The sequence below is a fragment of the Acomys minous genome (genome assembly GCF_964271855.1).
Source record: "Acomys minous genome assembly, chromosome: 5".
Classification (NCBI taxonomy): Eukaryota; Metazoa; Chordata; class Mammalia; order Rodentia; family Muridae; genus Acomys; species Acomys minous.
The window spans coordinates 28,482,346-28,509,167 of record NC_140494.1 but is presented as its reverse complement, the minus strand read 5'-3'; the positions used below and the strand labels follow the sequence as shown (position 1 = coordinate 28,509,167).

The 26,822-nt window shown below is 43.3% G+C and overlaps 1 protein-coding gene across 5 annotated transcripts in view; it reads left to right on the top strand.

The window, feature by feature from the left end:
• MPP7 (MAGUK p55 scaffold protein 7) overlaps positions 1-26,822 on the top strand; it is a 194,563-nt gene that overhangs the window by 156,747 nt on the left and 10,994 nt on the right. For 4 of the 5 annotated variants that reach the window (XM_084781081.1, XM_084781080.1, XM_084781084.1 and 1 more), the window contains 2 exons: positions 10,817-10,987; positions 20,653-20,733. In XM_084781081.1, coding sequence (XP_084637207.1) covers positions 10,817-10,987; positions 20,653-20,733 — 252 coding nt within the window. The remainder of the gene's footprint in view (positions 1-10,816; positions 10,988-20,652; positions 20,734-26,822) is intronic. The other variant, XM_084781083.1, reaches the window with a different exon arrangement.

The following is a 26,822-nucleotide window of genomic DNA, read 5'->3' as shown; positions in this document are numbered from 1 at the left end:
TTTGGACGTTTTGAGCATCGGAATCTATTAAAACAATGAAGTTTCATGACACAAGCAAAGGGCTAAGTGGGAATCCACATGAGAGAAGAGCCCCAAGGCAAGTGGGGTAGACACCGGGAGAGGCTGGTGGAAGTAAAGATTCAAGGAGGAAGGAATGGTGCTGCCACGAAATCAGGATGAGGGGTAGGAGCAGGCGGATAGCAGTTAGCTGCGATGGAATGCACTTGCCCGGGGTCCAGCACCTTTCACAATAAAAGCTTAGAAACCGTCTGGATGGGAAGGTCTTCAGCGTGACTCAGGGACTCTTAGGCCATGGCTAGTGTCCCCGTATCTTCGTTCTGCTAAACCCTTCACCTAAGGAGAGACAGATCACTCACATACTGACCTGTTTCACTACTTCTAGGACAGATATTTTGAATATCATTGTTTTGTACCAAGAGGAATTTCCACAATAATCTTGGCCAAATATCTGAGCAATGTGGGAGGGAAAAGCATTGTTACCTTCTGTGATAAGTGATTTTTTGTTTGTTTGTTCCTTGGCTTAATTTTTTTTTTTTTTGCCTTAATATTCTGTGTGCGGTGTTTTGCTTGCAGGTATGCCTGTGCGTCAGTGTATACAGTGCCCTCAGAGGCCGTAAGAGGATAGCAGATCCCTTGAAACTAGAGTTGGGTTGTGAGCTGCCACATGGGGGCTGGGAATTGAACAAGGGTCCTCTGGAAGAGCAGCCAGCGCTCTTAATTTCTGAGCCACTTCCCCAGCCCCTTGTTTTCGTATTTCTGAGGCAGAATTGTGCCTCTTTAGCCAGCCTATCTCAGATTTATGATCCTCCTGCCTCAGCCTCCTAAGTACTAGGTCTATAGTCATGAGTTACACCACTTGGCTTCTGTAAAGCTTTAGCTCTGTCTGTGGTAACTGTTGCTTTGAAGAGAAAAATCCTTTTTGGAGAGTTCATCTATTTTTCATGTCCACTGTTTCTCTAATCCAAATGGTCTGAGTCAGCCAGATGGAACTGGTTCTTAGCATTTCAGTTGTTGTGTGTGTACCTTTAAGGGATCACAGCATTCTGTGATAAGACTGTCCCAGCGCACAAGGCTGCTTCCCAAGACGTGCTGTAGTTCACTTGTCTGAAAGAGCATTGGCTTGTACAGGAGAGCTTTGTGTCCATCCTTGCCCCGTTACACACATTTATCTGGCCCTGAGACACCCTGGAAAAGCACCTAGGAATTTGATCTTCCCATCTGACGTTTTCCAATGATTATTTAGAGTATTGGAGGCTGCGGCTCGTTTTAGGACCTAACCCTTTTCTGTCACCCGCTTCCATATCCAAAGGAGGAGGAAAAGCAGACGTTTTCTCTGTTGTAGAAAGGGTATCCCTGGAGCAGTGTCTTTGATTCCTGCACAGGCTCGTGGCCTCATGTGCTGTCACAACCCTGGGAAGACATTTGGTTATTTTCACGTTCCTTGACGTATGTGAAAATCAAACACGAAACAGTGTATAGGTAAGCCCTCTAATCCTACACCAGGATACATGTCCTGAAAGCAGGCTGGGGAGAGAGGGCTTAGCGGTTAAAAGTACACTGCTCTTGGAGAAGACAGAGCTTCTGTTCCCAGCACCTACTTTGGGTGGCTCACGAGCACCCATAACTCCAGCTCCAGGGAAGCAGTCACGCTCTCCTGGCCTCTGGCTTTGGTCTCTGAGTGCTGGAATTACAGATGTAATCCACCCCCCTACACTTGCACCTTCAACCTGCATTGTCAGAGGTGTCGCCAGTAGGGCTTACTGTGCTGCATAAGCTGACTGGCACGGAACCAGTTTCTTAAAGGTCATTGGTGAAAAAGATTTGCCCATCTGATTGGAAAGCACTAAGAAGCTGGATGGATGGACAGTTGATGTAAGCTGTTTGTAGTCTGTGTAATGTGCTGTAATTACACAAAGTGCACTGTAAAGAGAGCTTGTAGAAGGTAAGGCAGTTTAAACTTGGAGTCCTCTAAGTCAGGAGCTGCTCACATTAAAGATTGCCATTGATACATGCATGGTGCATATATCTCTATGCCCTACATGTGTATATGAGCTATGTGTGCATATGAGCTACATGTACAGACTGTCATCAGTTAGTATGTGGCATTCATGTGTGTTTGCTGCATATGACGGATTAAAGGTCTGGGTAGCTCTTTCACTTTGGTGAGCAATGTGGAAGCTGTTGCGCTTGGGCTTTTGTACTCGCTCCCCAGCAGCAGAGTTTTAAAAAACCTATTTCTTCTCTTGCCTTAGCCCCATATAATCAGTGTAAAGCAATTTTCTGACATCGATGTGAATCGCTGGCTAGTTTCCTCCAGCTAATTCATTGCAGGACCCTTGTTCTGATCGGTGCAGGAGGCGCTGTGCGTCAAGCATGTGCTTTCTGGTACTTTGCTGCAAATAGTTTCCCGAGGAATTGAATGCTTGGTGCTTCTGTCCTTGCTAGAGCACACGCTGCATTCTTTTAAAACAAGATCGGTTTTGGGACCCACACTGTCCTTTCTATTTAAGCAAAGTATTTAGCTTACAGTTAAATAATAAAACCAGAACCCCTGTGGTATTACTTTTTAAAAAGTTGTTGTTTACCTCTCTCTAGGTCTGTGTGCTTTTCTCAGGGCTGGTCCTTGTTTCTCCCCGTGGTTCTCGTGTGCTGAGGAGCACAGCTGATTTTGTACGTCGACTAAAAATTCCCATTTAGCCGAGTGGTCTATACCCTTATTAAAGCATGCTGTGTGGGGAAGTATCGCTGTGTTTAAATCACTGCCATGAAGTTTTCTGAGACAGAATTTGTGCAAAGAGAATATTTAGAAGCTCTTTTTCCCCCCAAAAGAAATACAGGTTCTTTCTTGAGCAGAAAAGACCTCTGCAAAATATCAACATGTCTGGACTCCTGCTTGGAAATATTTGTTTCCTGACAGAAATTATTCCAGCTTGGAGCATTTTAGGTTGTAAGGATAATCTCAAGCTAAGAAAAAAAAAGTTACTGAAGTTTCAGATCCAATTTTCCCTTTTCCCAAAGCTATAGTTTTTAAAAAAATATGTGCATACTGTATTTTGTCATAATTTTGAAAGTGTAAGTAAGAACTCATTTTTTTTATTAGCTGATTGGCAGAAAGTTAAATTCCCATATAGTTTTTCTGCCTCTCCGTGTGTGTGTGTGTGTGTGTGTGTGTGTGTGTGTGTGTTTTGATGTTTTAGTGTACTTCTACTTGTTTTTCCGAACAATAAATTTGAGGTGTTAGTGTGATTAGGAAATCTTAAAGCAGAAGTTATTTTTTTTTTCCCTTGGCAATTGCACTTCGTATCTTAGTTTAGCTCTCAGGGATGTGCTGAGGACTTTGAGTTTTTGTTTTGTTTTTAACTTGAAATGAGCCATTGTGGATTTGGACACAACTTGCCACAAAGGAAGCTGTGAACTTGCAACGTGCTGGAGTGGGTTGTCTGCTAATTGGTTCAAAAGCCTCCCTCCCACCCTGTGCAGTGAAAACTCACGGTGTATGTGTAGCTTACCATAACTGTGATGCCGCTCTTTCCTTGGTGATTTTCCCGGCCCCGTGAGACGGCTGGAGGACTTACACGTCCAGCTCTCCAGATCTTATGTCCACAGCTCTCTATTTATACCCGAAGCCCCGCAACTCAAACCTTCACCCCCTGCCCCAGGTTTGCTACTTTAAGATATGCTAAGCTGTCACTCATCATCTCTAGGATAATGTTTAATTGACCCACTGCCCAGCACCAACCCAGCAGTGAAATCTTGAAGTCACGTGGCCGTGTGGGCATCTCCATCAGTGGTGTGGAGCGACAGCCGTTTCTCTGGTGTGCCGTGTGTCTGCGTAGATTTGCTAAGGGCACCGGCCTGATGACCAGAGTGTGTTCGAGGCATCATTCTCTCTTTTCTTGTCAAGAGCCTAATGCTGTAGAATAATTTCCAGCTGCTTAGTTTTTATTAGTGTCTCCATGGGGTTTTAAAAATATTCTTTAAACACTCGTTTATAGTAAAAATTTACTCTTTCTTATAATTTAGATACTAGGTAAATATTTGCATGGTTAAATAGTTCTGATTTTCAAGATGCAAAAATTTTTTTTCATATGATGTTTTTGGCAGTACTCCCAGTTTATAAAAATGGAACCTATATTTCATGTATATTTAAAATGGAGATAAAAGCTATAAAGTATAACAACAACTGAGTTGTAATCTGAATAAATTAATTAAATAAAAAAAATTTTAAAAAGCTGTAAAGTACTTAATTTTAGGCTCCTTTTAGGAAAAATTGAATATTTTGTTTTGACTATGTCTGCATCATGATACATTTTCTCATACATTAGGAGGTTGAGAGTGATACTTCTGTAAGTCTCTTGAATTTTGAGGTACTCGTGACACATTTGCACTGAACATCTGTGAAATGTAAACCTAGGAAAAGCTTGTTTAAACATTAGCAATGCAGAGGGTCTGATGTTATCGACCAGGGGTTGGTTATGTAAAACAATTGAAATCAGTTATTGAAACTCTCTTACCCAACAAATCGTTTCTCTGACTGAACAGAAAGCTAATGTACACATCCCTAGTGTCCATGTGTGAGGCTAAAGTTGTCAGTGGCATTTGCTTGGCCTGAATGACTTCTGAGTTAATTATGTAATCATCATTTTAATGATGTGTCATCCTAAAGGGTGCAGTTCTGTTAAAAAAAAAAAGTAAGATCACAAAAATTAAAACATTTACTTTTCATTGAAGTGACTTATTTGTGGGCACAAACAAATATGGTGACTTGTAAGTTTGTGATAAACTCTTTAGATGTTTTATTCAACTTTGAGCTTTTGAAACAGTGGATTTCCTTTTGTCTTCTGTTTTTGTTTTATTTTGTTTCGCTTTTTGCTGGTTCTCTGTCCTCTTGATACTGATTTCTTAATACTCGATTATGTTTTTTATAGCAGTCCATTGGTTTCGCTTTCGTTGTTTTTTGTGCATTTGATTTTATTGGCCATTTCCAACTGCCATTTACATAGAGACTTGGTGTTTCGTGTAATCACTTCAAAATATAGGAGTCTGGAACCTGCTCCTGAAACAGGCAATGTACTTTGTGCCTCATATTGAGAGAGCCAAACAACTACTTCTGTCTAGGTCTGATTTCATTTGTGTGGTCGTATATTATAAACTGTTTTTGTTTTCCTGTCAAGTTGTAAAGTCAGACGGGGTAGTAAGTTTGGATAATAAAGTAGATGCCATAGCCCTCTGTTACCAGCACAGCCGTTGTTTTTCTCTCATGTGTTTTCTTTTTATACTTGTAATACTTTTTGTAGCAGTAAAACCAGAGTTCATTGTGTTAAATGCAATTATTGTGTCCTGTCTGGTTCTTCTAATTATTATTATATTACTTCTATGGTACTTTATACCTTTATAACTTTAATGGTTTCAACCCTATTTCTCCCAGAGGAGGTTATTTCGTCATTTAACCATTCCCATATTTCGGCATATTTCGGCTTCTTGTCTAAAGTATTTTTTACTGTTAAAATTAATATCAGTGTATGGAGTTGTGGAGTGGAGTAGAGAGATACGCTGTTTCCTACAGTGTTAAAGCTTATTTTAATCACAAACGCTTCTTAAATTCTACACCCCAGTGGTACACTTGATACTCTTGGCTGCTGTGCTATACAGATGCAGTGCGAGGCAAGTTCTGAGAATGACCAAATTATAGCCGAGGTTTTTTTTTTTAATATAAAAATGGTAAAAGCCAAATCAGACATTCTAAATCGATCAGAGAGTCCCGAGATACAGTGAGGATCCCGTACTGTGAGAACACTGGGAACTGTAAGCGTAGGGGACTAACGCTTTACATCCCGGCAGGATGGGTAGCTTCTTGAGGCCAGCAACACAGTCTTGTATTTTTGTGTTTTACAGCTCACCTTAAATACAGAGGGACATAAATCCTCACTTAATTTGATAAAAAAGAAAAAAAAACCCACTCTATAACCTTTTAATCTGTAAATTAAACCGATGCTTTTTTCTTTTCTTTTTTTCTTTCCTTTTTTTTTTTCTTTTTGATAGTTTATTTCTGTTAACTTGTGTCAGGGGTTCGTCTTTTTCCCTGCTCCACATCTGTGAGTACAGGGTGGCATTTCTCCCTTTGTCTGTGACCTCATTTTACTGTGGAATACTTAAGCCATGCTTCAGCTATCATTTTTTATTACAGTGAAGGCCGTTCACACTCAACTCCCCTCCCAGAGTTGCTAGGGAAACTGAATAAGTTAACCCACATCAGGTGCTTTGAGAATCGCCCGTCACCTGGTAAGTTCTCAGTGAACCCGTCCGCTGCCGCCATTGCAAGCGTGTTTTGGTGACAATATGGTCCAGAGAATGAGCTCAGCTTGGATTGAAAATCCTCCCCTTTGTTTTTTTGTTCTGACATAAACAATTCGAAGCCTTTGCACATGTGTCTCAATATGAAGTTATATAGGGGTCCTTCTCCTTCGGGATTCTTAGAACCATTGGTTAATTATTTAGAAAAATACAAAGTTACAGCCACACTTTACAGACTTGATGTCATGATTACATCTGAGTGATTCCAGATGGCATTTGAAAAAATTAAGTATAAAGCCATGCATCCCATTTGTTAAAATCTAGAAGAATGCAGGGGAATATTTATCAGACGTAACAAGAGCAGAGTCCTTAAAGCAGTGGGAAAAAAAAACAAAAGCAAAGTTACAGAATCCAACACACGATCGATTTAGGCTCTCTTTAAAATCAGCTCAAAGTTAGGAGACTGGTGAATACCTCTGGGAAGAGGCTCACAGGCTCGCTGCTTGCTGATGTATAAATGTGTGCATATGATGATGAAGGACTGACCCAAAACTTGATCAGTTGTCAGTCACGAGGCAGGGACAGAAGAAGAGAAAAAGACAAAGAGTAGTGACGCGAAAATGGTCAGTCCCACTGCCACCCTCAATAACAGTGATTGATGTACAGCTTTACAGTGGCCACATTACTGAAGGTTTTTAAAGAAGCTGTCCTGGGAGAACAGTGAGATAGGCAGCTTGCTAGCAGGCCCTGTTATTAGCCCATCTGAGGAGTCCTGAGCCAGAAGAACCCCCCCTCAGCCGTGTATCCTCATGAAACCACAGGTTATTCATACAGCCAAACCCAGGGATACTGACTAGACGTTTCAGATAACAAGCAGTTTTCTGTATCGTCACCCCTTCCTGGTTAATATCTTTAAGCAGAGCTTGCAGAGTTAGATGACAGATTGGCACGCCACTGTGAATTGTCACTACTGCAAAGTATCAGATAAGCCGTGTCCTGCAGCTGCATCCTGCTCCGATGTCACTTTTCTGTTGTAATGAAACCTGTTGATCCTTTCAAAGAGAAAGACGTCTAGCAGCTGTGTGTAAGCTTCCCTGGAAACAAACCCATCCATAAAACCGTTGACCCATTATAAATGACAAAAAATATGAACTGTAAGGAAAATACATTCCGGGTGAAACTGTTCCCGTATCCTGAGTTCCTTTCTGTGTCTCTCTGCTTCCAACGGCTCCTTGCTGAGCAACTGTGACTGCCTGGTAATTTACCCGATGCTGTGTTACACGGTTGATCTGAACACTAGAATCTCTGCTAACTTCTCCTCATGGTGCTTAGGCCCCTTTTCATAAGAGAAGTAAGAAAACTCCAAAGTCGAGAAGTTCCCTGTTTTTGAGATAGGGTGTCGTCTCCTGGAGACTCGGCCTCGGGGTACTGACAAGCAAGCCCCTCATTTCTAGCTGGATGTTGGAAACTACAAGGTGTGGGAGAATACGTTCTAGGAATACAACCTGAGTTCAGGGGTTTGCGAGTGTGTTTGGGTGTGAGTGTATGTTGGTTTGTGAGTTCCTGTGTATGGGTGTGTGGGTGGGCGGGGTTGGGGTTTTTTTTGCCTGAAAAAAAGATTACAGTAACACAATTGGATTTCATAGCTTGTTAATTGTTGATTCTGAGCTGAAAAAATTTTCCTGTTTTTATATGTGTATGTGTAGAATATGAATATATATATTCAATATATATATATATATATATATATAGTGGCTGGGTAAATAATACATATACATTTATGTGTAGAGAAGTAAGTAAATAAATAAAAATTGTAAGACTGGAGGGACAGATGCTCTTAAAAAGTTTTCATTCCTAGAAGAGAATGTGACCGAAAGAATAGCCAGGACATACTTAGCCTCTCTGTTGTGTTTCTTTACAGTGACAAGTCAATAAGGCATTTGAAATAATTGTTTGTTTCTAAGTTGTAGCACTGCGGCCTCATGGGAGTCACATGCTATACTACACAGTGACACCTCAGCCCTGATTCACATATTTAAATCTGGCTTTCATTTTTACTGATTTTTCTCTTTTACAAGAGCCCATTTAAAGTTGATTAATGAGCTTCCAGATGTACTTTTCTCCTTTTAGAGAGTCCGTGCTATTGGAATGCACATGCTCGCCCTAAAGGCCCAGCTAGGTAGTGAGAGACACAGTACAGAGGAACTGTGAGAGGCTTACGGGAGTCTTTGCCACGGACCAAAGCTGTGAGCGGCCTAGCCTTCACCGCCCTGGGAGGGAGATGCTGCTGTTTAGCCGTGTTTTAAGCTACAGAAAATGAGCCTTACAGAAGGTTCCTGAAACTGCAGAGATAAACAGCTGGTGTGGCAGGGCAGCACTTCCAGGCTGTGTCCCTCACTTTCCACCAACGGCCTTTGCAGAGCTCCTGCTCTCCCCAGTGCCATGGCCACCTCCTCTCCAGAACTCGGTGACTACTGGACCACTTTTATTCCTGTAAAGGGAAAATTTTGGCAAGGCAGTTCCAGGATATGGCTTCTGAAAAGCTGAGGGTGGGACTGTATTCCAGGGTAATCGTCCCTGGCCCTGTGCCCTGCAGAGTTCTGCCCAGCTTCAGGTCTGGTTGTAAAGTTGCCACACGTCCAGCATTTTTGGTTGCCATTTTCAAGGGTGGAACAGGGTGGGAGTGGACTTGTAGTTGATGCTGCTGTCTTTTAAAACTGAGTTCGGTCAATTCTTAAGTACCGGTGCTGTGGGAGGCATCGCAGGGAAGGTGCTGCCACCTATCCCGTGGAGTGCGCCCCCCATAGAGTTCTGTCTTATCAGAAATCGGCTTGCCCTCGCCCTTCCCCTCCTCCCACTTCCCTGTCTCTAGTGGGAGTATAAACACCAGTGGGTTGTAAAAGACCCGACTAGCTAAGCAGTTTCTCAGAAGTCAGGATTCAGTTACAGATTTACAGATCAGAAGTTTCTCCCCATTTTAGCTGTAGGACTTTGCTAGTGTTGGATGAGACTTGTACCCAACCTTTCTAGTAAGTTCCATGCCAAAAAGAACTGTGAAGGGATTGGGATCCTAGAACCGCAGTTAGAGCCCTGATCAGGACGCCAGCATCCCACCTCTTTCAGTCAGAACAATCAATCACAAATCCCATCATTGTCAGCAATCACAGAGTTGGGGGCACAGATAAGTTAGACACTGCCAGCTTGGGTGGGGACTGTGGCCTGAGACCACTATGCTAACCCCCAGCTGAGCCATAAGCATCTGGGTTCCCTGTGGCTTGGGGTTGGGAAGGTAAGGCCGGGAAAGGGATGCTGGGAGGGCTAGGTTCTTAGCAGCTCTTCAGGGTCCTGGGAAGGGAGGGTCCTCTGAGCCTCTCACAGAAGGCTGGCTCTCTGCCACGTGCCTTTAGAATCCAGGTGTTTTCCCCTGCTGGCCAGGGTGGCATGCTTCCCTCCGCCTCTCTTGCGTTTCACTTGTTCTCTGAAGTGCAATGGGTTTTGTGACTGATCCTGCTCTCCTCTTTGCCTCTGAGGGAGCTAAGGTGAGAATCTTCTTCATACCTTTCCTCCCAAATAACCTAGCATCACCTCACAATCAGTTACTCTTAGAAAGTCCCAGAACGACTCTTAATAATTATTCAGAATATCTTTGCTGACTTAAAACTTCTTGTTAAACTATAATCTTACTGTCCATTGCAAAAGTATTTGCTGGCTTTTTTTTTTTAAATTAAACTCTGACTCCAATAAGGTGTCTCAGATAATGCCATATTTACTCATTGATTGTCACCCTTTTGTTGTTGTACTTGGTTTCATGTAACCTAGGCTGGCCTCAAACTCACTATATAGCCATGGATGACCCTGAGCTTGTTAGGATTGCACATGCGCAGCACAGAGCCCATTTTGCCCAGTGCTGTGCTGGCATCCAACCTAGGGCATCCTGCGTGCCAGGCAAGTACTCAACCAACTGCACTTGAGGCCCAGTCCGCTTTAGTATTGCCTTTCTTTTGATCTCTTTTACTTTCTCAAACCCAATGGGAATAGTTACTCACTTCTTATGTAGTCTCCAAAAATTCATACATATATATTTTCATTTTTGTACTTTGTAGAAAAGCTCAAAGTATTCTACACATCCAACTATTACCTTTCATTTTTAATTTTTATTATATTTTGTTTATTTCATGTGCGTGTGGATATGGATGGGTGTGCACGTGACATAGCCTGTGTGTAGAGGTCACGGGCAGTTGAGGAAGTCAGTTCTCTCAATCAATCATGCACATTCTAGAGATGGAACTTGCCTCAGCAGGCACTGTCCTCGCCAGCCCTCGGTATTCTTTTTAAAGCAAATGTACTTTTGTTCATTTATTTAAAGAACACTTGAGTTTTATTTTATATTGTGGAGCTGATATGAAGGATTTTAATGGTTGGTTTGGGAGATTTTAATATTTAGCTTGAAATACATTAAACATTTTCTAAAAACATGTGTATATATTTATTTTATTTGTAGCCGGTTTTAGAAGAAGTTTCCGTCTTAGCAGAAAAGATAAGAAAACAAACAAGTCCATGTATGAGTGCAAAAAGAGTGAGCAGTATGACACAGCGGACGTGCCCACGTATGAGGAGGTGACCCCCTACCGGCGGCAGACTCACGAGAAATACAGACTTGTTGTCCTGGTTGGTAAGTGTTTGCTTTCTTTGGAGTCCTGAGCAAATAAGGAAAACACTAGAATTTAAATTTGAAGCTTATGGTAGTTGAAGTTTTCAAGTGAAAATTCCCTACATCTTGAACACCTTGTGTAGTCTCTATGGTGAAGTATCTGTTGGGCTGTTTATGTGTCCTGGTGTTTTGGAGCTATGCCTCGGGCCGGGGCTGGTGGTGGGGTTGGGGGTGGGGTGGGGGGCGGCCTGGCCTGCTGTGGAGCCTCTTCTACTGGAGACTGGTCAGCGGATCCACTGTAACCCAAGAAGCATCAAGAGCACCGAATATTTACATATTTGATAATGGATATTTGAATATTTGTTGATGAATGTGAGGAATCGGCCACCTTAGTATGTTTGTTACATGTTAACTGAAACTGGCAGTGGGTGGTTTGCGGGAAGTGATATGGTTTTCTCTTACCTAATGACACCAGAGTTGATCATTTATTTACCTGAAAGATACTGGAGTTATTTGCACTATGTAGAAATACACGATCGCATACTTAAAGGAAATTCAGATTTTCCTTTCTTAGTGAGGCCTACCTTTTTATAGTCCTAGCCACACATGGGAGGGGAATTCTATTCATCTTACAATTTCCACTGTGCTCATAGCTCTCCAGATTCCAGTCCACACAGCACCCAGTGGTCATGGCTTAATCCTTTGCTCCTAAAAGGAGCTACTTGAGACCTCTTACCCAACATCTTCTGGCCACGCTTTCCCTGCTGTCTCTCCTCGCTCCTAGCATTCACCTTAACAGTCTTCCACCACTGCACTCCCGTCTCTGCCTCAGCCCAGGAGCCGTGCAATGCGCTAAGGGGGACAACAGCGTGGCACTGTCACCCCTGGTTTTCCATTCTTCCGGGCGAGCCTCACTCTTGGAGCTAGCATGCTGTTGTAGCTTTGCTCTTTCCTTTGGGGGCTAAAAGGAAGAGGAAGGAACTGTGCCATTTTTCTTCTCTAAGCCCTGACCATAAAGCCCTCTCTGCAAGGGCTGGGAGAGAGAGTTGGTGGTTGAGTGTGTCTTAGGTCTGTGTAGTAAGCCAGAGAAGAGTGAAGAAAGTCAAGCTGCAGGGCACTTGAGGATGGTTGATGGTTCTGGAAAAGAAATAACCAACCAGTAAGCTCCTTCAAAGGGCTAGGGAACAGAGGGAGCTTGTACAGGCAAGACAGTTCCATTACACAGTACTCTGTGACAGAGTATGCCACCATCCTGCACTTAGCTTAAGAGAGGATGGGCTAGCAGAAGGATGCCATGGTAGCCTTCTAGCATCAAAGCCAAGTACCTGAGATAGTTCACTAATAGAGATAAAGGTTCCCTTGGGTCACAGCCTTAAGCACCAGGATAGTGCCACGAGTGGAGAACCTCACCTGCCCCTAGGTAACAGATGATATCCTGGCACAAGCACCCCTAAGCACTGGGTAAAATGACCTTCTGCTGTGCGCTGCATCTGAAATAGAAGTCAATCTCAAGTGCCAATGGGCCTGGGAGGGACAGCATGCCGTGGCAGGAGCATTTGGTAGGGCAGAAGTGCTCGTCTTGCCAACAGTGAGCAAGAAAGAGAAGAAGGGAGCCCCTGGGAGAGTCTGCCTGTCCACAGATGTTTCCCCATCCTCAGTTTCCCCATCTGAGAAGCGGAGATGATAAGAGCTTTGCCAGAAGAGTGAAGACTTAGACTTGCTCCTACCACATTCTAAGGTCTGAGTAAAAAGCCATCCTCATATATTATCTGAAAATATCTTTTTAAAAAAATGAGGTGTTGCAGTCTTAGATGCCTGCTGATTTTGAGCCTCAGGGTTGGAGTGATGTTAAGTTAGATTACTTGGCAGCCGACCCTCAGAAAGAAGCACTTGGGTAATAGATGTATGGCTTGGGCATTCTGCTTTGTTCTCAGTTAACTGTTGTCTTTATGATTGCGTGCTGAAGACATGTTTCCTTACTTCTCTGACGTGTGTGGGAGGATGGGAGCACAGCATTGCAGCTTTTTTAACCCACATTGTCAGAGCCATGGGAGTAATGACCTCGGCCGACGGAGTCTTAGGTAAATGTCACTGGGAGACATACAGAATGTTTTCTCTCAATAGTGTTATGATATGGCTTTCTTAGACTCAGTGTTCAAGAAATCAGAATAAACCTTAAATTGTTGCCATTCAAAAGTATGACATCTGAGAGCTGTGCGACTTGACCAGAAACACTAGATTTTTCCCTTCTTTGGGCAAACATATAGTTCCTGGGCCTTATCTTAGCCACTGATAACTCAGTGATCTTTCTGTTAAATTCCCGTCCGTGTTTAAGAATATTACATAAAAAGTGATAGACTCAAGTGCTGCAGCATTAGCACATTGTCTTATATAACGTGTCATATTTCATCTTTAGTAAAACCTGACTTTTTCTAAAGTAAAGCAATAAAGTCAAGTGATGTATGTAGGCTCGTGGTGAGGAGCAGAAGCAAGCTGTGGCGCTAAAAGCCACGAAGGCCCTTCTTGTGGACTAAGCCACACCAAGGGCAAAATTCATCTTGTGGATAGTCAGACACTCTGCGACTTGTTCTGTCTGGTTGCTCTGCACAGGGAGGAAAAGAACAATAAATCTCTGTATCGTTCACGTTTACACTGCGAGCAGGAAGTGCGATTTGGTCCCTCTTTGGGCTGAATTATACACATTGCCTGAAGCCTGCTCTGCCAAGATGCTTTGGATAAATGGACAATTGTAAGAATGTCATCATTTCCCCCACAGAATGATGGCAGTGGCACAGCTGCATAAAGCTGAGTAGAAAGCGCGCTGTTCAGAGCTGGCTGGGATCGTTAGAGTCCCCGCTGCTTTTGTTGAACTGTGCCTGAAACCTTGTGGCGTCTGTTCTGGAGGAGTCTATCTGGCTACTCTAAAACCGAAAGTCACAATCAAATTTACGAGTGTGTGGTGGGCTTAAAATTATAATCCTGAGTAAGGAGACAAAGACGATCTTTATTGGAATCACAGTTGGCTTTTTATGCCTATAGTCTATCTGAACTATTTATACGTGGGGCTCCTTCCTGGCATGAGACACAGTTCTTTTCATTGAACTGGATCTTAGTGAGCAGGCGCTGCTCTGAGCACCGGCTCTCTAGGTTACAACAGCAGCGTTTATCCTCCAGCCCCGTCTATATTGCCGTGGGAGGAGATGAACCAAAAATCTATTCAAAGTGGCAAGTGCCGACGGATATGATCACTGTGGAGCTACTAGAGGTGACATGTGGCGCTGGTTCAGGGAATTGTGAATTTGGGGCTAGGACAGAATGGATTTTGAATAAGATCCCATTATTCCAGAGAAAGGCCACCTTCTGAAGGGCTGGGGAGGAGGTCACCGTTACCAGTGTCCTTTGCTTTGTTAAGGAAGGTGACTGTGGTTAGAGCTTAACCTTCCGTTGTTTTCTCAGCATAGCTGGGGTGAAGAGGGACAAAACCGTAAGTGGGTGCACAGACCTGCTTTAGAGTGGTGTGCTTTCAGCAGACTTTTTCTTCTCCCCCGTTTTCATTTAGTGCTTCTGCATTTGCTTTATGAGTTGATGCCTCATTAAGAGCATTGCTTCTCCCATTGTGGAAGTGACAGAAGAAATGAGCTCTGGTTTGATTTGCCGTGAATACAGCTCTACTTTGGAGAGTTTGATTTGTCGCTCTTGAACACAAAACTCCAGCCACCCACTAATATGACCATCCCATGGTCACGGATCAAATGGAATAGCATGGCTGTTTTTATTTTATGCCTAGAGCCGTAAAAGAGTATTGCTACCATACGATAAGCAGACGTTTTATAGCATGTGTCTGATGTCAGAGATACCTAGGGGCTTGGTTGGGTTTATCTTGCAGTAAATCAAATGAATGAGTGTGGGTTTGGTTGGTTTTTTTTTGTTTGTTTGTTTGTTTGTTTTGTTTTGTTTTTTTAAGGAAACAATGCAGTTTGGGTTCCTATGGTAGACTCCAGTAATTCTGGTATTTTTTTCTGGATAGTAAAGAGTAACAAGTCTGGCCAAGTACAATAAAAAAAAAAGTCTGTAGGGAAATGCAGGATTTTTGTGTGGCGCAGTGTAAGTACACTGGGGTTGAGACATAACAGAGGCCGCGTCCATGTCAGTAATTCTGTGTGTAATAGACCATCTTTGGCTCGTGCCAAGATGTACAAAGAGCAGGAGAAAACATAAATAGTACTTGGTCAGAGCCACACATGTCCTTCCAATATTCCACTTAATATTGGCTATAAATCCAAATGTTAGAAAGAAGTGTGTATAAACAAGGAGGAGTTTTATCATTAATGTGTTAGTGTGTTAGTTACATGAGTGGTTTGGCCATCTCTCTTGACTTATCTTTCCCTGTATAGTTACTTTTCTATTAGATTATTAACATGATAAGTCTTTCATCTACAAGGCACTACCTCAATTTAAATTATTAAATTGAATGTGATACTGATCAGCCCTAAAAACCACTATACACAGTGGCTGGAGGTTGCTCAGTGGATAAAGCACTTGCTAAGCTTGAGAACTGAAGCTCAGATCCCCAGCACCCAACACACACACACACACACACACATACACACACATACACACACACACACACACACACACACACACGCAAAACACACATACAAAAAGGAAACATTATACTAATATTCTATGGCAGAAGTCAAAATCATCTTGTGTTCACCCTTAGACTCTAAAACATATATATATGTATGTATGTGTGTCTATACCACATTTCACTAATTTGAATAAAAAAAAACTTATTTTCACCATAAAACATATCACCATTATTCTGAAATAGCACTGCCGCATTGGACATGAGGTTTCAGCATAAACCTCAACCCATTTTATCATTATCAAGAACCATTGAAAATCATAAAGTCGTCTACTTTCCTACAAATCAGCACATTTCACCAAGTATGGTAAAAGTTGACGTACTGCAGGGCACGGCAAGTCCTCTTTGCAGATCAACAGGTATGAGTTAGCCTGTTCAGAACCCTGTGTTATCTGCACATAGATCATGTGTTCAAAATACACACTCTAACTGGAGCCGGCTACAACTGATGTGATTGTACCTGCTTGTGAGAGGGTTACAGGGCACAGACGTGACTGCGAGTTTTTTTTTTAAATCTAATTAATTTATTCAGATTGCAACTCAATTGTTACCCCATCACTTGTATCCTCCCCTTCCTCCCTCCCTCCCTCTTTCACGCTATTTCCCTCCCCTAGGTCTATGACCCAAGGGGACCTTCTCCCCCACTATATGGTCATAGGCTATCAAGTCTCAGTAGCCTGCTTATTCTTTCTTTGAGTGCCATCAGGCCTCCCCACCAAGGGGAGGTAGTTAAATATGGGGCACCAGAGTTCATGTCACAGTCAGTTCCTGTTCTCCACATAAATGTGGAGAATGTCCTGTCCATTGGGCAGATCAGAGTAGGGATTCCATGTTTACTACTTGTGTTGTCCTTGGTTAGTGTGATAGTTTGAGCAGACCCCCCAGATCCACCCATCACGATGTTCTTCTTGTAGGTTTCTAGGACCCTCTGAATCCTTCTATTTCCCCATATTCTATGTTTCTCTTACCTAGAGTCCCAGTAGGATATCCTCACATTTTTCCCAATCTCCTGGTAAGTAAAGACTTTCATGGGACACGCCTTTTGGGCTAGTGCCCAATTATAAGTGAGTATATACCATGTGAGTCTTTCTGCTTCTGGGTTAACTCACTCAGTATGATCATTTCTAGTTCTATCCATTTGTCCACAAATTTTGGGAAATCCTTGTTTTTAATAGCTGAGTAGTATTCCATAGTGTAAATGTACCACAGTTTCTTAGTCCATTCTTCAACTGAGGAACATTTAGGCTGTTTCCATGATCTGGCTATTATGAATAAGGCTGCTATGAACATGGTTGAGCATATGTCCTTGTTGTGTGGTGGAGCATTTTCTGGGTATATTCCAAGGAGTGGAATAGCTGGGTCTTGAGGAAGCCTTATTCCCAGTTTTCTGAGAAAGCACCAGGTAGATTTCCAAAGTGGTTGTACAAGTTTGCATTCCCACCAGCAATGAAGGAGTGTTCCTCTTTCTCCACATCCTCGCCAGCATGTGCTGTCACTGGAATTTTTGATCTTAGCCATTCTGATGGGTGTAAGATGGGACCTCATGAGGCTGAGAAGCTTCTGTAAGGCAAGAGACACTGTCAACAGAACAAAGTGACTGTGAGTTTTTCCTTGGGGGAGCTGCCATGTGTGAGCAGTTTTGTCATCAGGATGATTTGAAAGTCTGTCCTTTGTAGATCACAGTCTAGACGAATCTAAATCTGAGGAAATTCTGACAAAATCCTTTCCTCTGGATATGCCTGGTGTGAGGGGTGTGACTTCACGGCTGGTGGCTAGAGTTGGTTTGTGAGGGGACATTTTTAGCTGTCAGAGGGACTGAAAGGGTCTGTGATCAGATTTTAAGGGTGCCCTCCTGGCCCTGGCGTAGCTTTCCAAACTAAGTTAGACACACGCAGTTTTTTCTACTGGGTTAAGATAAATCATTAGTTTTGGAAGCTGGATGGGGGGTGATGTTTGTTCTTTGTTTGCTCATAATTTGTGTAAAGTATGAAATAAGGGAGTTCTCTTTCTCCTCAAAGAGTATTTTCTTCTAGGAAAAGTTTCAGATCTGAGAGCTATGAAAAATTTTTTTCCTACCACTTTTTTTTCATGGAGCAGGCTTTATGTGTGCTTTAGTATTTGGGGGACATAAGTGACTGGGTTCACTTCATGAAAGGTACACACGATAGCATTCCATTGAAACATTTTTCCTTTTTTCCTTTCAAGAGTATATTTGTCTTATTTTTGAGCAGTAAAGTGGATGGGATACATAGCTCTCACATGGATCCAGAGACACCATCAGTATGTGCTGTTTGGCATTCTTCGTGGGATCTCTCTTCCTATTGTCAGGTTTTACCTCTGACCATGCGCTCAGGGGTCTCAGCCTCTCTTCCTTAGTGCATTGTGCCTTTTGTCAAGATACAGAGAACCAGAGTCCCTTCCTGAAGCTCCCTGCACCTAACACACTGTGTCCCTCTCTTACTGGATCGCCTGACCACCATCCGGAGGACCTAGGTGCTGTTTAACCACAGCTTCCGAGCCTGTGGTTTGCTCACGTTTTACCCCCATGGCAGCATGAAATTTAAATAAATGCCCTAGGCCCTCAGGATGTGGCACACTGGTAGCACACCTGCCTAGCACGTGTGAGAGAGACCCTGGGCTGCAGCTCCAGTAACACGAAACAAACACAGGAGTGCCTGTAATTTGCCAGCTGTGGAAATAGTAGATGTGTGTGGGGAGGGGAGGTGTCTTTGTATTCATGGACCTCACAGCCAGTCAGAGGATCAAGGCAAGTAAGCAGGCATGTGTAATTAGTGTGGTAAGCCCTTTGAAGTGGGAAAGTGTAGGAAACCCAGGAACTTGGTACATAACCCAAAGTTAAAAGCCAGCCTGTGGCATTGGATCGACTTCCATCGCTCAGGTTAAGGTTCTTACGCTGCCCTTAAGATCAAGCCTACTCATTTGTATTATTTCACTTTGATACACTTGACCTGTTGTCCTCTTGTCAGTTAAGGTTGCCTCTTTCTTTCCCTTTGTGTTAGTCACCTCAGCCACTATAGCCCAATACCTGAGCACAGCTCAAAGTGAGTCCGATCTATATGGGCTCACTGTTTGAAAGCTTCCAGCCAAGGGCAGCTCACTCCGTTGATTGGAGGCTCCTGGCAATGCAGAAGCACTAGAGAGGAAAGGCATGGGGGTGGGGTGGGTGTGGACAAGATGCTGCACGTGTCATGGTGACCAGGATGCAGAATGAAACTGAGAAAGGCTCCAAGGTCAAGGTATGCCTTCCAACCCAGGCTCCACCATTCAGCCATTGATTAAGCCAAAGCCCCCATGGTCTAGTCACATCAGCTGCCATCTATGCCTTTAGCATCACTTTAAGGAGGTCACAGTAGCAGATCCATGACACTTTGTGTTCAGGTAAACCTGGTCATGGTTTCTACCCAAATGCTGGTGTCTACTCACCTGTACTGTTGGGCCTTTCTTTCTGTCCTTGCTTCTACACTGAGGCTCTCCAGCTCCTTTTTTTTTTTTTTAAGATTATTATATATACAGTGCACATTAGGTCACATTATAGATGGTTGTGAACCACCATGTGGTTGCTGGGAATTGAACTCAGAACCTCTGGAAGAGCAGTCAAGTGCTCTTAACCGCTGAGCCATCTCTCCAGCACCATGCTCTCCATGCTCTTAGATCTGAACTACTAAGTGGATGCAGACATCTGACTTTGTTGTATGCTTTCCTTCTGGTCATGCCAAGTGTGTAAATACAAGCTGTATTGTTAGAAATTACACTCCCCTCCTTTCTTTGCTATGCTATTCCTAGGAAAGCATGTTAACTTGGAGAGGGCAACTCTGTGTTCTAGTAAGTTATACTAACTGTGAATGTCGTTTGAGCATATCACTGAGTTCCCATGGAATCCCAGAGAACAAAGGGGAGCTGACATAGAAACAGGCTCCTGACAGCCATGTAGGAAAGGTAAAAAGCAGTAGTGGGACAATGCAGTGGAGAAGGGAGGTCTGGTCCCAGTCCTGCCCCTTTGCCTTTCCACACACTTGGCCCGGGCTCGGCTCTGTGTGCCTGCAAGCTCCTCAGTGTCCCTCTCCTGGGATTCTTGTGGCCCACAGAGAGAAAGGGAAAGGATGCTCAGTCATGCCCATGCTGTACTGAGCTCTCTTTCCTTCTCCCAACAAAGGGAGCGTCGCCATGCAGCTTGAGAGCACACCTGGCCTTGCTGGGGCTGGGAGTGTGTCACCTTCTCCAGTGTCACAGAAGGAAAAGTTTGCATAGGAGCGAGTGGGGACCCAGCTCAGGGCTGGCTGGCCTTGGGGCCTGTGCTCTCTCTTCTGTCTCTGTAAAGTTCATCCAAAGACCCCAAGCACAAGTTGTGTGAGGTTTAAGATGAGAAAGGGACTGCAGCTGTGATGCTGAAACCCTCGTGACTTGATTTCAGGCTGGTGTTGGCCACCACTCTTGGGTGGTTTTGTTTAGCCTCAGTGTCTTCATTGACTCATCCTGTTCTTTCAGTGCAGTTTATGTCTTTAAATGCAGTGCTTATCTGCCATCTTTCGTTGTCACAGCACATGCCATTGGCCTTGCTCATGACATGTTCTGTGAGTATGTATTTATTTGATTGATACAAATGTAAAGCCTGTGGCAGCTTTCAGATGCTTAGGACTGCTTGAAATTCTGCGGACTAGGAAATCATGTCAGCTCTGTGTGGCTTTGCACATTTGAAATGCATAATTGGATTTGTATCCAAAATGAAGTAAAGACCAACAGTTTTCTTTTACTGAAACCTAAAAATATATATATATATTTAAGAGTGAGGTGATCACTGAGGACTGCAGTACAATTTTAGGTGATTGCATATGGGCTGCTTGGTAATATACCCATCTATTATTGAGTATGTTTACTTTAAGTTCTCTGAGAAAGGGTGCTTTTTTTTTTTTTTTTTAAAGGAGCTCTAGAAAGCCCATCCTTTTCTTATAGAGAGCTTAGCTTGCTTGGAACGGAGGGTTAGACTCTTGTTCTCAGTGTCTGCTGCCTTGTTTTTCAGGTCCTGTCGGGGTCGGGCTGAACGAACTGAAGAGGAAGCTGCTGATCAGCGACACGCAGCACTACGGTGTGACTGTGCCCCGTGAGTCCTTACTCCGAGGACATGTGTGTCAGTTTGCTAGCCGCTTAGGGCGCTTGCGTGGTGCTGACCACTGCTCTCAACGTTTCTCCGTTAGGTCACCCTCAGCGTTGCAGGGAACACAGTGCTATCATGTTATGGTACCAGAGAGGGATCTGAGTGATCCGAGGACCCGCCCTACACTGAACAGATGATTAGCGGGTTATTTCTTTACCTCCTTGAGACTTTTACGGTGACTTTTAATACATGGATGACACCAACCTGTAGTTATAAATTATCTTCTAAATAAAAGCCTTACTGTTCTGTTCCCCCAAATAAGTGCTAGTGTTCTCTAGAAGCTTTTTTAAAAAGCAGTTTTATGATTAGAAAGACCAAACCACAGAAGCTGGGGGAGACCTCTCATAGCACCAATGTTTCTTAATTATCTTTTATATGTAGTAATTGGCAGGTAGCATTTCAAATGAGCTTTCCATAGCTTAATAGACCAAACATGGTAGGCTTCTTTGGGGTACACAGAATTAGATCTATTTTTATAAAAATGGTTTTCATATGCATTTTTACAAATGAAATCCGATACTTGAAACATTTTGATCTCCAGAATAAATGCCATTTGACTGCTTAATATGTTGATGTTAGAAGGGCTGTCTGAAAGGCCAAATTGAAATGTTGGCTTTTTCAAGTGGTTTTAGGGCTGCGTTTAAGAAAAATCATTTGTATATTGCCTGTAGCAATGTTCTCTCATTTTGGAAGCGCTCAGCAGTGTTTTAAGTTACACTGCTCTGCCACCTCCAGTTACTCTTGTTACTACATTTTTCCAAATTACTGTTTGTAATCACTTTTAGCTGTAAGCGAGGGGACTTCTGGCCTTCAGCAACTAAGATGAAAGTAAAGGAACATGTGGAGTAGTGCAGGGGTTTTTCCCTTCATTTTTTTTTTCTTTCAATTCTCTTTTCTTACAGATGTTGAATTCTACTATACAGATAATTAGAAAATTTTACCAAACAGTTGCTACTCTTATCAGGTGCATGATTGTCAGAGAAATCTAGAAGGTTCAAAACAGATTGCAAGGGGGAAAGTAGCTTTATCATTTTCCTCATTTGTCCTGATTTATACAAAGCAGCATAGAACAGGGTGTATTTTCTCCAGTTCACAGCGGAGGACCTGGGTACAGGTGCCTCACTGGGAGGAGGACCTGGGTAGGGAGGATGCTTCCCTGGGAGGAGGACCTGAGTAGGGAGGATGTTTCACTGGGAGGAGGACCTGAGTAGGGAGGATGCTTCACTGGGAGGAGGACCTGGGTAGGGAGGATGCTTCCCTGGGAGGAGGACCTGGGTAGAGAGGATGCTTCACTGGGAGGAGGACCTGGGTAGGGAGGATGCTTCACTGGGAGGAGGACCTGGGTAGGGAGGATGCTTCACTGGGAGGAGGACCAGAGTAGGGAGGATGCTTCCCCAGGAGGAGGACCTGGGTAGAGAGGATGCTTCCCTGGGAGGAGGACCTGGGTAGATTGGATGCTTCCCCAGGAGGACCGGGGTACAAAAGATGATTCAGTTGGACTTGGAAACAGGTTCTATGACATCGTTTTTTGAGGTAGTTTAGTTTTTTCAGAGTGAACATGGTACCTGCTAGTACCAACCTCAGGGACCAAAGAAATTGATTCCATCCTGGTAGCAAATGCATGGCAGTGGTCATGTGTGGCTGAGCCTGTGCACTTGATAGAGAATCTGGAAGCAGAGAGCTGGAACTGGAAGCCAGCCTATACTTCCAAAGGGCTGAAGGCTGCAGCCCTCAAAGATGGTCCTGCCAGACATGGAACAGCAGAAAATGAGCCGATTAGGATACCTCATGCTCAAAGCAAGACACTTCTCATCCCCTTCCATGTAGCTCTGTTCTTTTAAACTGCTGTAGCCAAGTGAATGGTGCAGCTTAGTTTCTTTGGAAGAGAAATGCTACCTGTCAGATAGAGCCTGTTGTGAGAGTTGAACAAAGCTTTTGGCCCCAGTTTCACCAGATACTAAGATCGTATCAAGCAGTCCCACCAAAGAGTCCCTCTTCATGCTTTTAAACATATTAGTGCCTAAAGACTCCTGTGCAGAGTGTCTCGCAGGTTTGGTGGGATCCCCCCTCAGGTTGTAGGGAAGGGGGCACTGAGTTCTGAGTCTATAGCAAGCCTCCCTAGTGCCTTGTGGTGTCATGTATGTGCAGCCAGAGCACCACCTCAGTGTTCTAGGTAATTCAAGAGGAATATATTTGAAGATAGATTTTGCAGTTTCAGATTGTATTACTTTGCAAAATACTTTGGGCAGACCCTGGAACTTTAGAGAAAGCTTTCCGATTTGGATATAGTAGTATTCTGTTTGATACATGCCTCTATGGTGTTCTTTTCTAAAACATACATTAAATATCCATTAGAATTGGTGGATTATAAGAGATATGGAGCTATGTAACTTTTGTGCATTGACGAGAGCTCAGGTTAACACTTTGGAAAACTAAGTATTATAAAACTACACAAATACCAGAGGAGCCACGAATTTACTTTCACACCCAGTGGAAATGTGTGTGAAGTCAACAAAGACATGTACTCTGATATTCTTAGAAATCTTCTTTGTAAGTGTCTCAGGCTAAAAGCTACCCAGATGCCACCAGTAATGGGTAGAATAGGTAGGCATGACTTGTTTGCATAGAGGATGCTAGAATGCTGAGGGTTAGCAGTCTGCAGCTGCCGGGGCTATGAATTGATTCCATAAAGAGTGTACTGAGGAAGAGTGACACAGATGCTTGCGAGCACTGGAGCTTCCCAGCCCTGGTGCACATGGTCTCGGGGATTAGGTGGCCAGACACTGAATAGTCCCCAAAAGACAACCGAGTCAGTGGCTCTTGAGCTCATTGTCTGTCGTTATTACTAAAGACACACGGATACATGAGTGTAAGCAGAGTGGAAACAAATTTTATTTAAGGAAAATTAAGAGAAAGTGAGAACTAGCTTCTTGTTTTGTTTGTTTGTTTGTTTTATGAGGGAAATAGGAACTGTAGAGAGCAGGGGAAGACCCCAGAGAGGAACAGCCATCGAGCTGCTGGCCTAGAGCCTTTCACGCCTTACAGCAGAAAATGGGCTAGGCTATGGGGATTCCTGTTAAGATTGGCTAATTCTCTGAGTATGGCATGACCCAAGCCATGTAGGGAGCCCCACCCACCTACCATCCCTATTCCCTTGACCCAGCCCGTGGAGATGATAACCGGCTATATTGGGCTGCTTGCCCGATTAGGTGGGCTGGTAGATTAGCTTCTGGCCTTGGCTATCTGCTGGCCAGTAGCCCCTGCCAGATTACAGCCCACTGGCCTTGCAGGCACCGCTGGCCTTTGACTTTCGTTGCAGGGTCTTCTGCACATCATTTAACTGTGATTTCTTCTTATGTTTGCATGACCAGATTGTAGTTTTAGCATGGGCCATTTTCCTTTGCTGTCTGTGAGAGTTTGTTGTTGTTGCCTCATGTTTAGTTCCCTGTCTTCAAGCCTGTCTGCTGTCCGAAATAAATGGGGGTTTCTTAGAAGCTGCTCTTACTTACAGTTTAGTTTGTTGTGATTGGCTGCATTAGAAGCAAATGTACGCAGAAGGCCAATGGTGACATGTGTTGTCCTCGGTGGGAGGTCATGAGAGTGGAAGCCAGTAGACCTGCTTAGACTGAAGGCCCTGTGTTCCGCCATCTTGTCCTCCTGCATATCAGCTTAGCTTGGCCATCTCATATCCAGCTGCAAGGCCTCTTATTTACTTTCCTTGGTGTTTCCAGCGTGCATTCTCACCTACGCCCCTTTTAAAGCTTACATCTGTTCTCACTGTATCAGAAGGGCGCAGGTCCAAAAGAGACCATCTGTTAAGGCTTCAGCAGCTGTAGTCTGTGCCATTAGAGAACCTGTGGACAGGGGCTAGGAAGGCAACTCAAGTGGAATTCATGGGGCGTGGTGTTCTGCTGCTTGTTAGAGTACTGGTCTTATGGGTGTGCTGATCCGTGGGATTTCATTAGTCTTTGTAATACACACACACACACACACACACACACACACACACACACACGTACAGTCTCTACACACATTGATGTAAGACTTGTATGTCAACTTTTTTGTGTTCCAGTCTGGTTTTTAAATGTTAAATAGAACTCTTTGTAGTTCAACAAATTGTAATTCATTGACATCTGACATGCTGGGTTTGAGGCTATATTATAATTGTGCAAATATTATTGGAGAAAGCTGAGTGACCAGGATTGGGCCCCTGTCTGTGCTGTTTTTATAACTACTTTTGCGTGTTTCATATTTCCACTTAAAAGGCAGTGGAAGTGCTCATCGTGAGAAGTGTGTCCTTGTGTGGTTTTATCATTTGAACTGGTTACCATATAACTAACTAAGCTGGCTACAGTGTCACTAGATAATCTGCGAGGCCACCGTCAAGTATGTGTTCCCTAATATAAGATGTCATTGTGCAGCATGTGGCAGTATTTTAAGGGATGCTAAGTCTAGTAAGTGCTGCTGTTCTTGGGCTCAAACAGTTGCAGTGCCGGTAACAAAAGGTTCTGTGGTAGGTAGGTATTACATTTGGATCTGTGGATTCCAAATCCTTAGCCTGGCTTTGCGCACCCTTCATCTTCGCATGGATCGGTGCTTTTGTAGAGCTCAAACTATCCGTGTTCTAGAAGACTTAGCTGTCTAAAGGATGCCTCACTTGAGATTTTTGTTAGACTGTGACAGCCCTGGCCATCATCTCACAGGCACGTGAGGACTCCTTCAGTGTTGTCCTAGTTAGGCATGGAATCTTCTGCAGCAAAAGGCCAGGAGCCATGGCTAACCCTGAGAGCTTCCTGGTGTCCTGGGTGTCTTACTCACTTAGCCGGTGTACTTCTGAAAGTGTCTAACTTAGCGGAGGTGGCTCTGTATAGGCCACTGATCCTAAAAACGTGTGCTGTATGTGCTTTGGTCATGGTGTAAAACTCCTATAGTTGGGCAAGCATAGTCTTTTCTTTTTTCTTTTTAATAAATCTTTTTGGTTTATTTGTTATGTATACGGTGCATATCAGATCATATTATAGATGGTTGTGAGCCACCATGTGGTTGCTGGGAATTGAACTCAGGACCTCTGGAAGAGCATTCGGTGCTCTTACAACTGCTGAGCCATCTCTCCAGCCCTGCAGAGTCTTTTCTTTATTGCCAGCAAATGAATGCAGAGAGAAGTCTCAGTTTAGACTTCTGTGTTGTTGGGCTTGATTTATTTATTTATTTATTTATTTATTTATTTATTTATTTATGCATCTTACTTTTGGGTAAAGGAATACCAGCCATTATCAACAACAAAATTAATAAACAAATGTAGCCCCATTTCCAAGGCAGAAAAAACTACTTATCTAAATATTGTTTCTGCTCTTGAGTATGTATCATGTAGCATACACCCAACAAAATATTTTCCTACTGTGAAATGTATTGCTAGTTTTCATGAAGGAATAAAATTTATCAGTCCTTAATCCTGCTTTGGAAAGACTATGGCATTCCTTCCTGTGTGCTCTGCCTTCAAGCTCACTGGCTTTTTTTTTTTTTTTAAACCTCTTTTACTGCTGGGCCTTCTAGTGGTTTGTTTCTGTCTGTATTGTTTCTTTTTAGTTATAACATTTCTACTTACTCAGTCATAGTTTGTGTTTCTATGGCAAATTTTCCGTTTCAATCCAGTTCAGATGTTTTCCTTTCTGAAGTATAGTTGCAATAGTTGCTTTAAAGTCTGTGACAGTCTACATACCCGATCATTTGAGGTCGTCTCTTATCTTTTCCCTTGAGACCTGGTAATGTTTTCTTGTTTCTTTTATGTTGTATAGTTTTGGGTTACATTTTTATATTGTGAATATATCAGTGCTGTCTCCTGATGTAAATTCTGGAGACTCTAGCACATTCTCAACTATGTTATATTTAGACACTAAGTTCCATTCATTTGTATGTGCTGTGGGTTTAGAGTGCTGTGGCTCAAGGATGAATATGAGGTTTCTGTGCATGGCGCACATCTCAGTTGAGTTCTCCAAACTTTCCCGCCCCCCCGCCCCCGCCTGTGTGTGTGTGTG